The sequence below is a fragment of the Ambystoma mexicanum genome, chromosome 11 (assembly GCF_040938575.1).
Source record: "Ambystoma mexicanum isolate Mex_15411 chromosome 11, UKY_AmexF1_1, whole genome shotgun sequence".
NCBI classification, from domain to species: domain Eukaryota; kingdom Metazoa; phylum Chordata; class Amphibia; order Caudata; family Ambystomatidae; genus Ambystoma; species Ambystoma mexicanum.
In genome coordinates this window covers 154,687,373-154,708,550 of record NC_090934.1, presented here as the reverse complement: position 1 = coordinate 154,708,550, position 21,178 = coordinate 154,687,373, and the positions used below count along the sequence as shown (strand labels likewise).

The window sequence follows — 21,178 nt, the reverse complement described above, 5'->3', positions numbered from 1 at the left end:
CCGCATTATAGCAATACATTGATCTCATGCAGTGGTGCTGTGCTCCCAAAACGCGCTAAATAATCCTACAGTACTCAACATCTATTCCACTGTTCAAGAATGGTTGGCCAAACACGGGCTCTGCCTCAACGACGACCAGACTGAGTTTCTCCTCCTAGGATCCCAATCTAGACTCCACAAACTTAACACACTATGCCAGACATTCACCATCGACGCCAATATAATCTCAGTCTCCAATAGCCTCAAAACTCTTGGGATCTACCTCCATTCCTCCCTCACACTAGCTCATCAATGCTAGCAGACCCTACCTCTCATCCTCCAATTGCACCACACTAGCCAGAGCCCGCTCCAAAGTCGACTATTGCAATGCTCTATACCTGGGTACCAGCCAAAAGAACAAGCTGCAAATTATTCAAAATAATGCATTACGAGCAGCTTTGAACATACCTAAACACCAACACATCTCCGGCGCCAGATGCTCAAACCAATGGCAATCCATACCTCAGAGAATAGGGTATAAAACGCTCTCGCTCATTCACAAATGTTTATCCAACCAAGCACCCAAATTACCTCGGACAACTTCACACATTACATCCCATTACGCCCAACCGGATCAGCATTAACGCATGTCTTAAATATCCCCAGATTCAAACTACAAAAAGCAGGAGGCTCAAGCTTCCCTGTAATCGCCTCTAAATTTTGCAATACACTACCAGTCGATCTTGGATCTGAACCATCCTTCCATCGATTCAGACATGCAGGCAAAAATTGGCTACTAGGCAAAGAAGCCTAGAACGCAAATCACCCCTGTAATGGTACTTACCTGTACTATTTTCTTTAATCCTTGTAAAATTGTCATACCACGTACATCACCAGAAACTGTTTTCACAATGTATATTATATCTGTATTGTTATCCTATTGAGTATGTTATATATTACTATGTTGTAACTACTACAAGCGCCTGGATGCCCCAGGGCCAGGCGGCGCTATACAAATAATAAACCAAACTATCTACTAGCTTTGTTGCTTCTCAAAGTATTTTAAAGTATATTTGTTGCACATATTGCCCGTTAAAGAATGCTTATTTAAAACTGATGTTAAATACATAATTTAGAACTTAAACCTTCAGCAGAAGTGTTACTTGGCTACTTGTATTTGTGGAGTTCATTGCCACAGCTCTACAGCTCCTATTTACCCCTCTTGAAATGTGCCTGGCTGCTCAAACTACAAACTGGTGTAGTACAGGCCTATACCAAAAGTTGGTTTACCTAATACCAAGAGGACAAGTGTTGTGTAGTCTCCCACAGGATTACTACATCAGTTCTTGCCTAACACTACAAAAAAGTGCTTGGGTTCTGTCCTGAAGGGACGGAATGACCCAGTAGTATGGAGAAAAGGGCACTCTAGAGTAGGAGTCGGTCACCAGTTTTTCACTATGGGGAGTAACCTTTTCACAGCATTTTCACTCTGGCTTCCTTCCTTGAGTTTAGCCCAATTGCTATACTACAGCTGCCACTTGAGCTTGTGTTTCTCTTGGTTGGAAATCTTATCTTTAGGTAGGATTGTTTGCGTCCCTCCCTCACCAAACAGCTATCAAAGGACAGCACATTAATGATTGCAGTGACTTGTATGTTCTGAACAGGCAAAACAGATTAGACTTAAGGAAAGCTATAGGGTCCCAGATGGGCAAAAGCACTCAAAAATGGACTTCCTCAAGTTTAACATTAGTTTACTGGTAGTTGATCACATCAGAATGCTATGTTGGTGAAAAACATATTTTATAAAATGCATTAACTATCCCTTTTCCTCCTAGAACAATATGAATCTTTTGTGAAATTCACACATGATCAGATAATGCGACGGTATGGAGCAAGACCTGCAAGCTGTAAGTATTTACACTTGTTTTTTTTATTGAAGTTGTGCATGCTGCAGTCCAATTTCGGAGCGCCAATGAGTGGGTATGCATGCCATTTACAATATCTATGCTGGTTAACAGTTGGGTGGTGTGGCTATAGTGCACTAATGGAAAGTTGGGTAAACCATTTCAAGCTTTGTGCTGTCAGTCTGTAGTCCAACTGTTTCCTTTTGGTTTTATAAAATGGATCCTAGTTATTACTTTTAGTAATACTTCAGCAGACATTACTTCAGCAGATATTTTAAAAATTGGCACTGCTTAGTTTTCCTTTAGTCATGTAACTCAAACTAATGAGCATGATGTCCTCCATTGTTGAGACTACCTTTCATGATTATGTGCAACTGTGGATTCTTGCTTGCCAGTTTTGGTTGGTTTGGTGCATCCCTTTTCCCACTCGACACATTTAGTTGGTCCATCCCAATGGCTGTAAATGTCTGTTACTTCTACTCGCTCCTACGGGACTGGAGCATCTTTTGGTAGCATTCTAAAGTATTTTTTTTGTTTTGTTGTTCTTGCACTGGGCGAGCACACGTTTTGCTCTACACCTGCCCAGTGGATCACCCTTCTGTCATTTTCTCCAGTCTGGGTGGGGCGCGCTTAGCATCCATGGGGCTGTTTCACCCTGCTTTTTGGCCTTTAATTTGTCTTCCTACATCGGTTCTGCAGTGGTTTTCTTTTCCACTCCCTATGCCAGTGCGTAAGGGCTTTGCATCTAGTCTCCGGTGGAAATCAATACGCATGCAGTGTACCTTCACAATCTTTGCCTAGAGTATTTAAACCCAGATCAGTGGAATTTGTGCTTCTATTGCAATTCCCTCAGTCCGGGTACTCAAAAGAAAACTAATCGGTTGAGGTTGTCTGCCACATGCCTCCATTCCTGTTAAGGGACTTCATTGAGGAAAATAAACTGCACTGTGAGTACCCTTTTCAGAGCAACCCATAAATGATTAACTTCTTACAGGGCTCATCCGGTACAGGATGGAGTCGTCTAGACTGTGCTCACCTGGAGGTGCTCCACTCATGGGCTAATTCTAGATATTGGAGTCCCACCCTCCTTGGGGGGGACTAAAGGTGTCCTGGTCTCCTCAGAGGTACTAAGCTGTCTACCAGCAAGGCTGGTGATCCCCTTTGTGCGGCTAATAAAACCAGATTATCATCTGAGGCTCCCCTCAAAGGCAAACTGCAAAATCGCTGTCCGTCCTCACAAAAGTACCAGCAACATAATCTTCTTACCCCCGAAGTCAGACTTTAGTTTCATATCCTTAGGTTTTTCGCAGGTTTCAGGACTGGAAGTCTCAGAAACCAGGCCACTCCTCTAGCGGTGTCGGGTGAATTTCTCCCAAATATCCAAATTATGGTTTGAAATGATCCCACGTAACTTTGGTAGGGGGGATGCATTTCTCTACATCTGAAGGCTTTGTGGACCATCACAAACGATCCTTTGGTCCTGTTGGTAACCTGTTTGGGTTTGTCGCCCTGCCCACCTGTTCTCATCCCCCCCCGCGCCCCCCCAAAACGGTCTCCACTAACAGACTGGATTGCCTTCGCTCCGTTTGGAAGTTTATCGTATTGCACACTATTTTAGAACTGCCCGAATTAAATCTCACATTCCCAAGGAAAGATTCAAGATCACACCTGCACAGATACGCTCCTCTGTTAAGACTGGCTCTGTGTAGTGGCTCTTAGGATGCGTACCTTCATATCCCAATATGGCCCCAGCACTGCAAACGCCTTCAATTTTTTGTAGGGAGCAAACTTTTCCCTTCAGGTTGAGTTTGGCATCAATTATCTTTACCAAGATAATGGCGGTAATGGATTTTCTCAGGCTTCAGGGAGTCAATGTCTATCCATATTTGGTTGACTGGTGCCCAAGATGTCGCTGTCCCCAGAAAACGGCTCCCCCCAAATGCACATGTTACAGCTTCTGTACAGCTTGGGTTTACCGGTAAACTGGAGAAAGTCTTCCATGATGGTCTCTGATCTGATTTGGTTTCCGATGGACTGCAAATATGGCCAAGGTTTTTCTAATGGAAGACAGAGTAAGGAAATTCAGACATGTACCCTTTTTCTAAATTCCACTTGCATGTTGGCATGGTGGTTCCAGAGGCGTCTTGCTTGATGGGATTCCTGTGCCTTAGCTATTCCCTCTCAATTGATTCTAGTGATTCGAGATGATACCCGACCAAGTGGTGGTCACCCCCTTTTTCAGAACGTCCCTGTTATGCAAGATTGTATGCAGTAACCTGTGGGAGACTGTACCAGCCTTGTCCTTTTGGCAGTAGTTAACCCAACCGTTGGTATAAGCATGTACTACACAAGTTGGTAGAGTGACTGAGCAGCCAGGCTTATCTCCAGAGTGGTCAATATTAACTGTAGGGTTGTAACATAGTTTCAGTGACAAGTATTCAAATAAACACTCGGTTTCTTGATTGCTAAATTAATAATTGTTTAGTTGGTTGAATAAGCCTTCTTTATAAGAGAGCAAATATATGTAACGCAAATATATCCTTCAAAATCTACTGTTTCTTTAAATCAGTAGATACCCATTTGGGATGGCACCCACACTTCCTACATCCTGAGTTGACGTAAATAACTAGGACATTGATGTATCACTGGCACATTTAGAGCAATACCAAGGTTAGTGTTGAAAGGAAAAGATGAGGGAATAAAACATTGGTTAACAAATATTCTTAAGCAGGCAAGTACTTTTGAACCCCACCCCCAATGCAAAGTAAATGAACCCTTTCCCAGCTACACAATCTATTGAATGTGACTTTTGTTGAGGGATAGTTAAAGCACAAAGTCAGAGGTTAGTCGATTAGTGAGCCAAGCCAGCCAATGTTGGGCAAAAGTCTAGGTGAGATGAAACACTTGCATTTTTTTTATTTATATAGCACACTTAACCCTTGTGTATCTGGGCGCATTCCTTGCAGTTACATATGTTACACATTTACATACAGGGTTTGAATAAAGTGCATCACAAATGGGTACAGGGATGAACATTGTTGAAAGACTTGCATGTTTTGTCTCCTGTGTAAGCTGTAGTTTTCCTAAAACTGAGGCAAGATGGTTCTGCTCTTAGGGCTACTGGCAGTGCGTTCCACACTTTGGCTGCTAAAACTGGGAAGCTGCAGTCCCCTGCCTTCTGAATCTTGAGCCTGGGAAACTTAAGGCAGTGCAGTTGTGAGGATCTTGTTCATCGGTCTGAAAGGATTCGTGACAATGCGTCGCTCAAGTATTTAGGCGCTAGGTTAGAGACATTTGTGAGGGATAAGGTTTTAAAAGTAATTCTTGGACTGATGGCCAGTGCACATTGTCGCAATTCGGATATATGGTGAGATCTGGGGATATTAATTGCAGATCTAAGCGCTTTATTGATGCTGTTTTTTTGGGTTGCGCTGGTTGGTACCTAGGTATAGGGCATTACAATTTTGTAATTTGGATAGGATGAGTGCTCTGGCTATCGTGGTGCAATTGGCTGTGGACAAGGTCTACAAGCATTTAATTTGCAAGGGTAGCCTGGGTCAGTGGTTATCGCATTGACCTGTCTTGTCAATGTTTGAGGAATCGAGGTAAATGCCTAGCGTTATCACTACTTTGGATATATTTATATTGTTGCCATCAATATTAAATGAGTTGAACTGTTTATCTAATGTATTGAGTCTTGTTTGGGATCCTATGAGGAGTAGCTCCGTCTTATCGTCATTAAGACAAGTCTGTGTAGCCATCCTAGCCTGTATGATTAGGTATATATCATTTAGAAGTTTTGAGTCAATGTGATAGTCGCCAGTAATGGGGATGAGAATTTGGGTGTCATCTGCATAGTTGTAGGAGACACCCAAATTGTCTAAAACATTGAAGAGGGGTTTTGTGAAAGTATTGTAGAGCATCTAGACACTGGAGCCCTGGGGGACTCCACATGTGACTGGTGCAGGTTCGACTGACGCAGTAGGTGCGAGTACATCTTGGTATTTTTATCCAGAAATGAATGGATCCCTGCAGTTGCTCTGTCAGAGAAATGAGCTGCAGACTAGAGGTGGTTGCATAAGACTGATTTACTAAATCAAATGCAGCCGATAGGTCTAGTAGCAGTAGGAGGGCTAGGTTGCCTCTTTTATCCATTGTGTTTTTAGATCCATCAGGGCTGCTTCGGGGCCGTGTCTAGATCTAAAGCCTGATTGTCAGAGGCCCACGAGGTTATTACTTTCAAACTGTTGCTAACTCTGAAGGTAGGCTGCCCTGTCAATTTTCAGAAGGAACAGAACTGTAGTGATCGGTCTGTAATTTGTGGCAATGTTTGGGTCGAGGGTACTTTTTGATATCGATATAGATATATAGATATAGGGAGGACCCAGGCGTCTTCAGACTGGTGGGGGGACTATGCTAGCTTCAAACGAAGTGTTAATTATTTAAGTAATAAAGGGTGCGAGATCCCTCGCTGTTTCTTTAGTTATCTTTGCTGGGCAGATGTTCCCCTGACGTCTTGATGATTTTAGGTTCATAATTATGCCCTCAACGTCCTTCGTGGAAAGAGTTGAGAATTTGAAGAGGTTATGTGGATCAGGTGAGATGCTGGAGGCAGGGGTCGGGTTGAGTCGGCGATAAGGTTACGGTGTTTGTATTCCATTTTGGCTTGTAGAAGTTACATTTTTGTCTAGTAGTGCTTTCTGTATATTGGTGCACCATGCTAGATCTTTAGTGGCGGTCTCAGTTGGTGGTATGTGAGATTCGAACTCTCTGAGAATGCTGAATTCTTTAGTACTTTATTTTGATCCGATCCTTATAGGTGTCACTTTTGGTTTGGTGGATGGCGGCTTTATAAGTGAGGAAGGCTTTTACAAAGTGTTTTAGCATTTCTTTTGTTTTTACGCAGGGGTCTAAGGTGCGGGGTAAAACATGTATTGATGTGAGCAGGGTTTTGGCTTTCTGCATTTTCAATGGTGCTATTGTGTTAATAGCATTGAGTAGTAGACCGTTGTATAGGTCTACTAAAGAGGATGGGTCATTGTTAGTGATGGAGTGGTTTATGATGGGTTGAAACAGGGGGAGTTGTTTCGCTACTGTTACGTTTGTTCCTAGTAAGTGTGGGAGGTGCGAGTGGATTGCAGTGGTTGGGGTGGTTGCTGTCCTGTATAGTGAATAAGATAATATGGTGGTCAGACCAAACACAAGGTGTGTTGGAGAAGATATTGATGTCGCGGTTAATGTCTGCGAGCCAATCTAATGTTCTCCCTTTGTTATGGGTAGGTTGAGATGCAATGTATGAAGCCTAGTTCTGATAGTGTTGGCGATGGCTAAGCATTATCTTTGGAGTTGTGAAGTCCTAGGTTAATGTCTCCTAGCAACATGATTTGGGATCCTGTTTTGGTGTTTGCTGTAGGAAGTAGAGAAATGTTTTCCTTGAAGGAGGATAGTGGGCCTAGAGGTCCATACGTAAGGTAGATTGTTGTAGTTCAGGATGCTGTGGTGGCTAGCTTGATAGATGGTAATTCTCCTGAAGGGATTGTCAGATTCGTTAAGGACAAAGGCCTAGTGAGATTTTTGCAATATAGAATTATTTTGGGTGGTGTTTTCTCGCCAAGATGGAACATTGGTCCCTTTGCTGTTCAGAAGGTTAGCTACTTTAAAAAATGTGTAGAACAATTAAATATTGAGTTTTCTTTTGTCAATAATTGGTAGCGGGCTGGTTGTCATGAAGCTGGAACATAGTCGAGAGTTCCTGAATTTTGTTGGGCATGGTTGGCTAGGAGTAGGCCTTGTGCCGAAAAGCTTGATCCATTGGGCTAGTGAGAGTGGTTGAGATTTGCTTTGCACTGTTTGGGCATTAAGATTGGGTTTGGTTGCCTTTTGGTGGAAGGAAGGTAGAAATGTAGTTGAAGTGGTACTGCCCGACAGTGGTAGTCTTAAGGTCCTGAGAGAGGCGTAGTAGGTGCCAGAGTCCTTAGTTTTGCCATTTACAATGGTGACTGAAGCATATGCCATTTTGGGTAGTAGTAAAAGGGTAAATGTATTTAGAATGCTTGTGATAATTCTGGTGAGCAAGTACATGACTAGGCAAGCTAGAGCTAGGATAATTAGTGTCACGTGTTGGGATATGTAACTAGTAGTGATGTATGTAAGGAGTGGTAAGTTATCAAATCTGCCTCTAGAGGCTAATAAAAGGCATTTGACATAGAGCAATGATGCAGCAATCCGCTCTGCTGAGATGATGAAAGGTGAGCAGTTTAGTGGAAGTGTGTAGATAAGTAATGTCTTGCACAATGTTTTAGAAGTCTTTTTAGAAAATGAAATCTGTGTTGGGCCACAAGCTGGGAGGCTTGTGAGGGGCAAAGCTGCAAGCAACTATGCAATGGCAACCAAGACAAGCCTCAACTGTGAGCTAGCAAGTCTAAACTAAGGGGTACTTAACTCTTGTTGTGTACAGTACCCTGGGTCTGAAGAAATTGGTTCCAGCTGGCTTCTGTTCCAGTTGTAGTATGGCAGAGCCCGTTCCTGGGCCTCAGTCGTGGGGACAAGAGGGAGGACGTCTGTGGACTCCTGCACTACGGTTTGAATGTCTGCTGCAGCAATAGGTGAACTTCACGAAGTGCTGCTGATCTGGTTTCAGCTTCTCACGAATAGCACCAGCGTGGTTCTTGGATACCTTATGTTATGCACTTTCCTCGCATCTGGGTTCCAGTACTTTGTTGTGGCTCAGGCTTGGTCAGTCCTGCTTCGTGGGAGTCGGATGATCGTCCTGTAGCTTGGGTCTGACTTAAAAACTATGCACTCAATCCTGGTGTTCCTCTCCCTGGCAATCTGTTCCTGCAGCAGCAATGGAAGTACATCCAGCTTCGAGAGGATGTCAAGAGGAGTTCGCTTTGGGGTTGATTGGTCCCACCAACCCAAGGGGAGTCTTCCTTCGCAGGGCTTCTCTAGTCGAGGTGAATTCGAAGCTTCAGCACTGCAGCAGGGCTTCACCAGGCAAACCAACGGTCCAGGCGTTGCAGCAGGCGTCTCTTACAAGTTCTTTGGATTCCTTCGTCCAGTGGTCCACTCTGCCTTCCAAGCAAGACCTCTCCTTTTTATGCAAGTTTCTCCCATTCATTTGCAGCCCAGCTGTCACTCGCACAGCAGGGTGGCTGTCCTCCAGGTTGGAAATTAAGTCTTAAGGTCCAGGGGAAAAAAGCTGGGGGTCTCTAAGGTAGAAGGGGGAATTAGCACATTGCTGAGAATTCTCAATAACAGTTGCATATTGCCTCTTTCTAAAGGAGGCTTATTTTAAAACGTGACTGTCAAATTAATACATCTTTAAGAAACCATGCGTATGTGATATTTGACTACTTGTCACTGTGAATCTGTTGCACTCCACAGGTCACATTGACCCTTCTTGGGATAAGCCTGGCTGCTCAGTCACTCTAACAACTTATGTAGTACCAGCCTATACCAAAGGTTGGGTTACCTATTTCCAAGAGGACAAGGCTGGTGTAATCTCCCACACAGTTACTACATGCAATCTTGCCTAAAACGCAGCATGGGAACTGAACCGGGGGATGGGGGCACCCTCTTCTCTTGGAAAACTTTTTTTTTGTGGCCATCACCTGCCAGGAGGTAGAGATCCAGTTCCTATCCTGCAAACAGCCATACCGGACTATCCACGTATCAAGGGTTGTGCTGCAGACGCACCCCTCTTTTATGCGAAGGTTCTGTTGGAATTCCGTGCACACCTTCACAAGATTCCTGCATCGACAGGGATTCCATGGAAGAGTCCAGAGTTGGGCAGGTAGTGCTACACAACCTGTTCGCTTGAGGTGAGTCTGTTCCAGAGGTAAGTGTGGATTACATCTTTTGAGCCTTGCCACCTCCTGTGATTGTGTAATGTTGTACTGCTATGTATTCGTTTTTAATGAGCATGTGAATACATCCCAGACCCATGCTGAAGAACTATAGTTACAGGTAAGTAACTTGTTGCTTATTCAATGTACTTGGTGCCAAAGAGACCCAATAATGCGCCTGGTACTAGACCTGCGCCCAAAGACTATGTATGTTAAGCCTCAAATGTTGCATGACAACGCTTCAGGGGGTTTACATGGCAACATTGGGCATGATGGATGCATGCTTATATTGCAATGGTCACAGCGCACAGAAAATATCTGCGCTTCCAGGTAGTTCAACACTGCCAGTTTGAAGTGCTCCCTTTTTGGCATAGCCAGAGCCACAAGGGTGTTCACAAAAGTATTGGAAAAGTAGTTACTTAGTATCACTCATGTGCCAGTACGAAATAAAGCAGACTCCACTTAGTCAAGGTTTGTTTTTAAGCAATTTTAACTTTATGAATACAAAAAGTGCCCTTTATGATGCTGGCGCATGAGTGATACTAAGTAACTACTTTTCCAATACTTATTTTCAAAACGGAGTGGAGGAACCATTTATTCTCCGTTGTTACAAAACTCATGCGACTAACACTGGGATATTGTTGAAGAAAACAGGGCGCTGAGGTCGCCTTGAGTGTTTTTGCAAAAGGTTCCTCAACTCTATTTGTGTTCACAAAAGTACTAGAAGTGGGAGCAGCACACCTACGCAGTGAATCCAGTGTACCCTTATTTGGACGACTGGCTAATAACCAGGGAATCTCCTCAAATTTGTTAATACAACACCCAAACAATCAACATTCTGTTCTTATTGGGATTTTCCATCGAGGAAATCATGTCTCGTACCCGTCAAACACAACTCTTGGGAGCAATCAAAAACGAGAATGGCTATTCTTCCCCTCAAAGGAGAGTTAAGAACATGCTTTTTCAAATGCCTCACTATCTAGCCAGTTGCCAGATAACCATACACAAGGAAATGCGCCTGCTTAGGATGGCATCAGTGCTTTAAGTGGGCCGGGGCCGGGCCCCGGCAGTCTCCAAAAAGTGGGGTTGAGCCGGGGCCCTGCCGGGGCCCCCGGCCTCACCACGCCACGGCAGGACGCATTATCCCGCCGCGGCCGCAGCCGCGACGGGAGATGCGCCCGCCACTTTAACGTCAGGCAAGCTGACAGAAGTGCCAGCCATGCTCAGCGTTGCTGTGACTGGCTGGCACTTCCGTCAGTCACTAACTTTCTCTGATGACCCCTCATCTGAGGGGCTATCGGAGGAAGCTAGAGTCCCTTAGTTTTCCCTCGCCAGGTCACTGACCCTCAGCGAACCCGCGGGCTCCGTGATCTAGATTAGATCAGGAGCCCGCGGGTTCGCAGAGGGTGAAAGACACCTCGGGCTCTGTGATCTCTGCTCTAAGCAGTGATCACTGATCTCTGCTCTAAGCAGTGATCACTGAGCCCGAGGCGCCTTTCTGCTTTGGCAAGGCTTTATAAAAGATGCCTTCAACTGTGTACGTTTAAGCCATCTTTTATAAACGTAGACATATTTCTATGTTTATAACAGACGGCTTGAATCGTACACAATTCAAGGCATCTTTTATAAAGCTTTGTCGACGGACAAAGCCACTTTGGGTTTTGTCCATCCTCAACGCTTTATAAAAGATGCCTACGTTTCAAGCCGTCTTTTATAAACATAGACATATGTTACAAATGTCTATGTTTATAAAAGACAGCTTGAAAAGTACACAAACCATAGTAAGGTAAGCACACAAGTGTGCGTAACTTACTATGGTTTGTGCACTTACAAGCCACCTTGTATAAACATAGAAATATGTAACATTGCTATGTATATAAAAGAAGGCTTAAAGTCACAAACCATAGTAGTACGCAAACAAATATATAAATGCTCAAAGACATTTATATATTTGTTTGCGCACCTCACTATGATTTGTGCACTTTTAGGCCACGCCCGCAATGGAAGCCACGCCCCCAAACGAGGGCCCCCCTCAATTTTTTACCCCACTTAAAGCACTGGATGGCATCATGCATTTACCTAGTTCCTCGCACACAGCTGCTCATGCGCCCAATGCAGGAGTGGTTAGCAAAACAATGGTCAGTGGTACGATCTAGTGGTTTCGCTCACCCTAGTACAGGCTCTTTGGTGGTCCAAGGACAACTTGTTAAATGGAAACCCTTCCACAATCCCCCAGTTCTAGTGATACTACTTACAGACTCCTCACTGTGGATGGGGAGCCCATTACGTTCACCACACAGTGGCTCACGGCCAGTGGACACATCACAAAACCACATCAACCTAGAACTTATGGCAGTTTTCGGTTCTGCAGGCTTTTCAGCAGCATCTAGTATGTCACAGTGCAAGTCCTCAGACAGCACCTCTGCCATATTTTGCATAAACAAGCAAGTAGGCACATGCTCTTGTATCTGTCCAGGAATCCCAAACAATTTGGAAGTGGGCACTCAAGCAGAACATGTTCCTAGTCTCGTAACAAGTTCCAGGGGAACTCGATGCTCTATCAGACACTCTAAGCAGAAACCTTCTACCAGAGGAACACGAGTGACAAATGAACAAATATTCTAGACAAAATATTTTCCCAGTGGTGTTATCCTTCCTTAGACTTGTTTGCCACAGAACGCACAAAGCCCAGACTTTGCATCCAGGTTTCCCCAACCAGGATATAATGGGAACGCTCTGTGGAGATGTTGGTCATTGAAATTAGCTTATGCTTTTCCACCAACACCACTCCTGAGCAGTATAGTGCACAAAATGCACCAGAAACAAGTCACTCTAATCCTGATTGCTCAGATGTGGGCAAGACTACCTTGGGTTCCACATCTGCTCAAACTGGCGACGTGCAAAGCAATCAAGCTTCCGTGCACCTCCAATATGATGTCCCCACACACAGGGACAACACTCAATCCACAGTCTATGAACTAGGCAGCCTGGCTCCTGAAGTAATTTGTTCACTTAAACCATCCTCAGAGGTGTATGCATATCCTAAAGGTGGCACGTAAACCAACACCATACACTGGTACTTCAACAAGTGGAAGAGGCATGTTGTATGGTGCAGATCACAATCCTTAAATCCAATTGAAAGTTCACCATCCACCACTACATGCTCTATCTACTAGACTGTCCAGTATTTAATTCCATCAAAGAACACCTGGCGGCCTTGTCTGCACCACTTGGCAGAACAAGGTGTCTTGGTATAAAGTCCCGGTTATTAAGGCTTTCATGGAGAAGTGAAGAGATTATACCCTCCCGTTTTCTAACCCTCCTGCAGGTTGGCCCTTAAATGTTGTGATCTCAAACCACATGGGTCCGCCTTTTGAACCTATGCACAAGGCCAGCCTAAAACAGTCAACCCACAAAACCGCCTTTCTGGTAGCCATCCTCTCAATAAGAGTCAGTGAGCTACAAGTATCTGTACAAGACACTTTCTTTGTAATCCACAAGGACAAGGTTTTAGAACACCTACATTTTCACCAAAATTAATCTCCTAGTGCCATGTCAACCAATCCATTTAACTACCTACTTTCTTCCAAAATCCATGTATCGCAGTTGAAAGAAGCCTTCATACATTAGTTGTAAGGAGGGTGGTCTTGTACTACGTAAACAAAACTTAGAATGGAGTGTCCTCCAACGTATTCCTCATCTTTGATCTCCTCTATCCTGCTTGCAGCTCAAAAACCTTTCTCAGCAGAGGGCACTGTGCGCCATCTACCTTGTGTCCCTAGAGAGCCTCTGTCCTAGAGTATGACCTGGACGCTGTTGTATATGGCACACACCATGCCGTCGCCTTAGTTCTGTTTTTTGCACTGCTGCTGGAAAGTTTTTCGCCCTGGCGTGTTTTTACTGCGTAGTAAAGTTTACTCATACCCTGAAAGCAGTCTTCAAGAAATGTGCTGAGTCTTCAGCTAAGATGTCCATAACAGATAGTCATCAAGCATGTCTCTGGTGCCTGTGGGTGGGCCGGTTTGTCTAAAATTGTGGCTCGTGCCAGTTTGACTTGAAAAGCGTTAAAGGAGAGGAAGAGGAAACTTGCTTTGGGCAAACCATCCCAGAGTCTCAGCAATTTCTGTACAAAGTAAGCTCCCTTGAATTATTTCCCCAAAAAGTTAATTTAAGGCTTGGTATTCCACGCATGATCCAAAAAAGGAGCATAAATACCATGAGAAAAGATGGTACTTGTTCAAATCACCAGTACATGCCCTGCTAGCTAAAACAGCTTTAACTACAAGAGGGCTGTTTTTAGCGCCAAATCTATTTTCCTGTCTAGGAAAATTACTGCCGCAGTAAATCGCCCACAAGAATTATTTAAAACTATCGCAAAATTTGTTAAGCTTAACGTAAGTCCTGCTGCAAAACTAGCTTGGCAGTTCATGCCAATGGTTTGAATACCTTTTTTAAAGATCTATTGAAGATCCAAAGTAACATGACTCAGCAGAGATTTGCATCCCATAATTGGTGAAGATGGCGCAGATAAAGAAATGCTCAGAAAATCTGAGTGTACTGACTGAGACTACAGTTTAAGTTAAAACCGGTGATGGAGGATGATATCCTTAGTCACCGGTCAACTAAAGCCCACTAACGATTCTTTTTTTCCCATCCCGGCACTGGTTAGGGTTAGTCCCTGATTCTTTGAAACTATCAGTATTGTCACCATTATTAAAGGCTAATCTCGATCCAGAAAACTATAACAATTATCGCCCGATTGCAGGTTTACCATGGCCAGGAAAAGTTCTGGAAAAGGTAGTTACAAGCCAGCTCCAGACCTTTTGTGAAGACATGACCACCTGCATCCATTGATGGCGGTATGGAATGATCTGTTGCAGGCCGGGGGATGCAGGCAAGCTTTCCCTGCTTGTAATCGACCTATGCGCTGCATTCGACACTGGACCATGGTATCCTGTTGGGCCATGTAAAGAACTTGGTAAATGAATGCAGATTCCTGTGCCTTGAATTGGTTTACTTCGTTCCTAACTGGACATAAAAAGTGTGTCCAGGTGGGAGGTTTTCGGTCTGATATCTTACATCAGTGTTGGACCTCGAATCAACACTTCCCCCCACCCCCCACCCCCCCCCCCCCCCACCGGTTCCCCATTCAATATTTACCTTTTTGTTTATTAATGAACATTCTTGAAGTACCATCTTGGATTCCATTCCTACGCTGATGACACACCTATATATTAGATTTGATGTTGCGGATGCCCTAGTCACGGTGTCCAAATGCCTGGAGGAAGTAGAGTTCTGGATGGTGCAAAATTGCTTGCAACCTAATCCTAACTGAGAGAGGACCAACACACCTACTTGAAGGAAGGAGCAGTCCTCCACCCCTCCCCCCCCCCCCCCCCCCAGTTTTTGTGACCCAAGCCTCAAATATGCTACTAAGGTTAAGAATCTTGGTTGTGTATGGCAGTGACATGGGCTGTAGTGGCCAGGTGTCGGCGACAGTACAGTTGCATTTTTAGTCTCCGCCAGGCACTACCTTATACCAGGCACTGATTGTGCCGTGGTGGTCAGAGCCTTGATCAATTCTAAATTGGACTACTGCAATGGGCTCTTGGGGAAAGCTTCGGCCAAGCAGATTCACCACTTACAAAAGGCGCAAAATGCTGGTGTCCGACTGGTGTGTGGGGTATCAAACACCCCAATCTCAGGTCTATCATTCCTTACACTGGTTAGCGGTGGAGGACTGCATTAAATTAAAGATAAGGTGTTCAGTATTTAAATGTTTGAATGGATTGGCACCAATCTACTTGGCAAATAAACTAGAGGTACCACCCTACTCGGGCCTTAAGATCAGAAGATCAATACTTGCTTACTGTTCCGAGGTCGAACTGTGTGACAAGAGGTGATCAGTTTTTCAGTCGTTGGTCCCAGATTATGGAAAGCTTGCTGTTGAAACGAAGGGTAAACTCCTTACCAACCTTTAGAGCAAGCTTAAAGACCTACCTATTTAAATGGGTTCTGTCTCCTCCTGGTAAATTTTTGCTGCTGATTATATTTTATCGGACTGATTTTTGTATTGTGTAGGAGTTAAATGTTCCATCTGCACCTTCGTTAACTCAATATACATTTTTAAAAATGCAGGGTTAATCATTGGTGACCCCCACAAAAGTTTAGTTTGAAGCTAAGAGCCCAAGACGGAGATCTCTGCACGGAGTCAAGGGGCACAGAAAAAGTTGAAAGCAGTCGAGATCTCAGCGGTCCTCTTCGTCATCTTTGAGGCGATCAAAGAAAAGGAGCATCGCTCCAGGTCTTCCTCTACGGATTCCTCGCCCGAAGGGAAACAAGTAAGATTTCCTAAAAGGGGGCTAGTCAAGTGGAACTGGAAAAGTTCCACTGGCAGATGTTAAAGTTGTTTGAGAAGGCAGCAAAGCCAGCCCCTTTATTGAAGTTGTTGTAGACACCCGACCCATTCGCGCACAAGACTGACAGGGTATAGTCAGTGAAGCACTGACAGAGGGCCCAGACAGTAGGTCGAAGGATTCGAAGACCACTCATGCACCTAGCATGGCCTCAACAGGATCCTCCTTCTCCGACCCATTTTTCGGTGTCGTAGCAGTCTATCAACAAAGTCGGGCCCCAGAGCACTCCAGGCTTTTTGAAAGTGTTGAATGTTTTTAAACCAGAGAAACACTTTGTCCATGGTCTCTATCAGGAAGAGGTGGAGGAAGAAAGCCAGATGTTATAGTTTTGGTAGGGACTATGGCACTCCTTGGGTTCCAGAGGAGCTGATAGACACCCTGCAGCATGCTAGTGATCTAGACATCTCTCGATTATTATGGCACTCCTGAAGGTCCTGCTGATGCATCTTATGGATCAGTAATGGCAAAGGTGTTTGAATACGCTGGATGAGGTAGATCTGTTGAATATGAACAGGATGACCTTACAGATATTTTGGACAGGGGACATCTGAAGGACCCAGTCCTTCCATACAGCAAATACACACCTCACCGGTGGGTCCAGAGTTTCATTCAAAACTTCTGCGTCCACAAAGCAGTGTTGTGCAAACGGACTGCTGTATCGAACGGAGCAGCCTGTCTCCAGTCCCTCCGGACAGGGAGGATGAAAGGATTGATGCTGTGGGAAAGAAAGTTTTCTCTGGTGGGAGTATGGCACTGAAAGCAACAATTGCAATTTGTGCTATAGCAAAGTTTATCTACACTTAGTGGGAGGTGATGGCCATTGCATCTGAACACATCCCAGCGGGTGACGAAAGGGGAGGTTTTATGAGCATTATTCAGGACCGTAAAGATGCCATGTGCCATATCATTAGTCAGGGCTAGACACTCCAGATTGTATTAGCCGTTCTATGCCTGCTGGTACAGTGCTTAGTCGATTTTCCTGGCTTTGTAAATCAGGGTTTGCGTCTGACTTGCAATCCAGATCATGGAATATGCCGTCTGAAGGGTGTTACTTGTTTGGATCTAAAGCAGACTTGAGTCTTAAAGTTGCAGTTGTCTAAGGCAGAATTTGGTCATTAGGTAGACCCAACTAGGTCGAACAGCTCCAGTTTGTCAGGCTGAGAGGTCCTGCGTCCGCGGAAGCTGCTGAACCCCCGACAATCCCCCTGAGATGTATTTCCCAGAACTAGATTTCAATTCAGCTCTGTAAACTACACCCCAAAGGGAAAGGGGGAATGGGATAACAAAACACCAGGCAGACTGCGTCAAGGCTAACCAGAGCTGAACCTGCAGAGGATAAAAAAATAGCAGATACACTTCCTTAATTCACTTAACCTTATGAATGGGAAGACATTAATCCTTAACTAATAATTAAGAATCATACCTGGCTCTTCTCTTGCAATTTCTTAAAGAAGCTGATAAAGAAGCTGAAAATCTCTTAATTGAGACACTTGAAATTCACAGCAACTTCTTACTTAAGGCACAACTGGAAGTCTTAGTTCATTGTCTTTTTTCCAATATGCCCTGGATGTTCAGTTAGATGGTCTTTATAATATTCTTTTTTGTTCTTTCAAACTTTTCCAAACTATTTATAATTATATTGAGTTTTTTGAATCCTTGAAGAAAAAACACGTGCTAAACGCACACGCAGGTTATTTCCATTCAGATTAACGATGAATTGCACGTAGAAATCTTCCTGGTTGAAGAACACGCGCAAACGAATGAAGACGCGCTATCAAAAGAATCCACCCGCGCATAAATCCACACGCGCAATAATGTTCTCGTGCGAAAACACGCGAAACAAACACCCGCGCTCTTGAGTTCAACCGCGATGAATTGATTCTCACGCGCAAAATCACTCGCGCTGGAAAACACACACGCTCTTTGTTTCATACGCGACGTATTGATTCTCACGCCAAGAAACACTCGCGCTATGAAACGCACGCGCACTTATATCGCACGTGACAAACAGATTCTCGCGCTCTGAACACCCGCGCTAGAAATCTCACGCGCTCTTTAGTTCTCACGCGATGTATAGCTTCTCGCGCTACGGATCACCCGCGCTATGAAATACACGCGCATTTAAAATCGCACGAGATAAAGTTACTCGCGCTCGAAACACCCACACTAGAAGGCACACGCGCACTTGAATACGCACGCGACAGTCAAATTCTCGCGCTATGAAACACCGCACTGGAAAACACACGCGCACTCCGGGAGTTCAATAGTTTTAGTAGAAACACAACTTTTCACGAATTTTCAAGGAGAATGTTATTATGATGAACAGAGTTACAGTAAAAACAAAGTCACTTATCTCCTGAGCGAATTCATAAGGATTTCCTGCTTTTCCTGTCTTCAAAAACGAATTCCTGCCAGCTGATGACTTCTCCTGTAACCCCCAAGAAAGTTGCCGCTCAACTGCTGATGTCTGAAGGATAAAATCCACCAGGCCTAAGACTAAAGCAGGAGCAGCCACTAAACACGTCCTCTCAGATGGGGTTTTGATGATGAAAGGCACAGAGTGACAGTTTAGAATGTTCATTGTTGTTCTGCATTGTCTTCTAACTATCAGAGCTGTCACTGTGAGGCTCCATCTTGCCTTGGGTCAGAACCAGGATTCTGAATCAGCAAGTTAAGGCCAAACTAACTATAATGGAAAACTTCCCACCCACACAAAGCTAATCTGAAAAGGATAAATAAAGAGAAATAATGAAAAGGAAACTTGAATAAAGGAAGGAAACCTGACAAATAAGGGAAGGAAACCTGACAGTTTCTGCTCGGGGATGGAGACATTTTGTAACTATTCCTCAGTTAGAAGAGGAAGAGGTCAATTTAACCAGAGAAGGCAACCTCGAGGTGGTCAACATGCAGGCAAAGCAGCTGGACCAGTGTCCGGTACCTTGCCTTTTGCACCAACAAGTGCCACAAAGCCACTTGGAAAACTTGAAACATTTGCCGGTGGTGGGAGGCAGATTATCCTAGCATCTGAAAGAATGGCAAAGTATTACAACAGATGCTTGGGCACTGCAAACTGTTGCCAATGGTTACTGCCTCCTTTTTCTAAAGAGACCACCAGACTGTCCCACTCGAGACCAGTCCTTGAAAGTACCAGATCTCTTTCACGAAATTGAGAAACTGTTGGAGAAGGGTGCAGTGTAACAGGTGCCTGCAGTGGAAAGAAATCAAGGCTGGTATGGTCTGGGCTTTCGGGTCCATTTGTGAGGTAATGAAGAACCTCCCAAGATTAGTGCGGTGATTTGGGTAGGAATGAATCCTGATTGGTCGGGGTGGACTAACTTGTATTTCACTAGGCGGTTAGCAATTGCGTTAGCATACACCTTTGCGTCTGAATTAGTGAAAGGGGTCGATAGGATGCAGGATCGTGAGGTGGCTTTTGTGGCTTAAGGAGCACCGTAATTATTGCTTCTCTCATAGTAGTTGGCATTGATCCTCTTGTCGGTGCCTCTTCCCATACCTCCAGTAACTTCGGGACAAGCTCAGCCTTGAATGTTTTGTATGTCTATTGGGATCCCATCAGAGCCTGGGGTTTTGCCCACCTGCAGGTCCATAATGGCCTGCTTTAATGTTTAGGTGGTTGGGGGAAGATGGAGGGCGTTTTTGTCTGTTTCATCTAGGCTGGGCAGAGGGAATGAGTTCATGTATTCCTGTAGTTCCTATGGGGTCCTTGTAACTGCGTTAGCAGAGTTTCTTGTAGAAGTCTCAGAATGTCATTAATTTCTTGCGGTTTGGTCCGTACAGACCCATTGATGTTAGTTATGCTGGTCATGTCTCGTCCCTTGTTCTGCTCTTATGAGGTTGGCCATGGTCTTACTAGCTTTGTTTGTGAGTGCGCGTCACCATCTTGTGATGTCCTGACCATACTGCGGGCCGCTGGCCACTCCGTGGTAGGAACGAGACTATAACTTGTTTATCCTTTCAGGGTCTCTTGCTTCCTCATGTTAGAGCCTCTGGGTTTTTTCGTTTTTGTCTGGAGGTAGTGGGATGTTTTGTTCAATGTAGCCCATAGCTGCTTCGGGTGTGTCGATAAATTGTGTATATTTTTTTTCTTCAGAGTACTGTAGGTAGTCTGACTGGGAGTAGCATAGCGTATGGTAAGGCACGGGCTCAGAGTGCTCTCCACCTGGTCAAATGATCGGCGAGCTAGTTGTACACTACTTGAAAAATCAGGGTATATATGTATCCTGGCGGAGTCATAGGACAGGGTTCCTTTCTCTCTAGACAGCCTCAGGATGAAAACCCTAGCCCGATAGTTGAGTAAACTGGTGATTACAGTTAGAGGTGGGGCTCCCGGTTTACGGGGTGGGGGGAGAGCAAGAGACCTGTTGGCTCTTTCTATTAGGAACTGCTGAGAAAATTGTGCTTCCGGGAGCACAGTGTGGCTCACTTCTTCCAGAAAGACTTCAATCGTGACATTAAGGGGTTTTTCTGCCAGCCCCACCACCCTGATGTTCGTCACGATCTTGATTCGAAGTCCTTGCATTTCATCTGGACCGTCTTCAGATTCCTCCTAATGTCTTCTATGTCTTTGCCTTGTTTAATCGAGGCATCTTCTAATTCTCCTATTCTGGTTTCCGCCTCCGAAACCCTGGTATTTACGCTGTACATGGTTTTAATGGGAGGAGATGGTGGTACCAATTTCATCTAGTTTCCTATTTACTGCAACAAATCCAGCTTGGAGGGCCGTCATGTAGGGCTCTGAGCCGTTACCATCAGGGGGTTGGTCATTGGTGGTTGCCAGTTGATGTCTCTTCATTCGTAACTCCATGTTTGAGTTTTTGAAAGCATCCATGGGGCCCTTTCTGCTGCTCTTGTTGCCCCTGGGCAGATCTGTGCAGGGAAGTCAGTATTTTAGACGTGCTCCTTTTGTCCCTGTCTAGTGGGCTTGGATGCGGGTGACTTCGCCTTATGTTAGCTCTTGCTCTTCGCCAGGTAAGTCAGTTCGGGTAAATCTTCACAGGAAATTCCAATTTTG

The 21,178-nt window shown here is 44.6% G+C and overlaps 1 protein-coding gene across 1 annotated transcript in view; it reads left to right on the top strand.

Moving 5' to 3' along the window:
* AKIRIN1 (akirin 1) overlaps positions 1 to 21,178 on the top strand; it is a 216,174-nt gene that overhangs the window by 160,343 nt on the left and 34,653 nt on the right. The window contains exon 4 of the mRNA XM_069622678.1: positions 1,815 to 1,886. Within this exon, the coding sequence (XP_069478779.1) occupies positions 1,815 to 1,886 (72 nt within the window). The remainder of the gene's footprint in view (positions 1 to 1,814; positions 1,887 to 21,178) is intronic.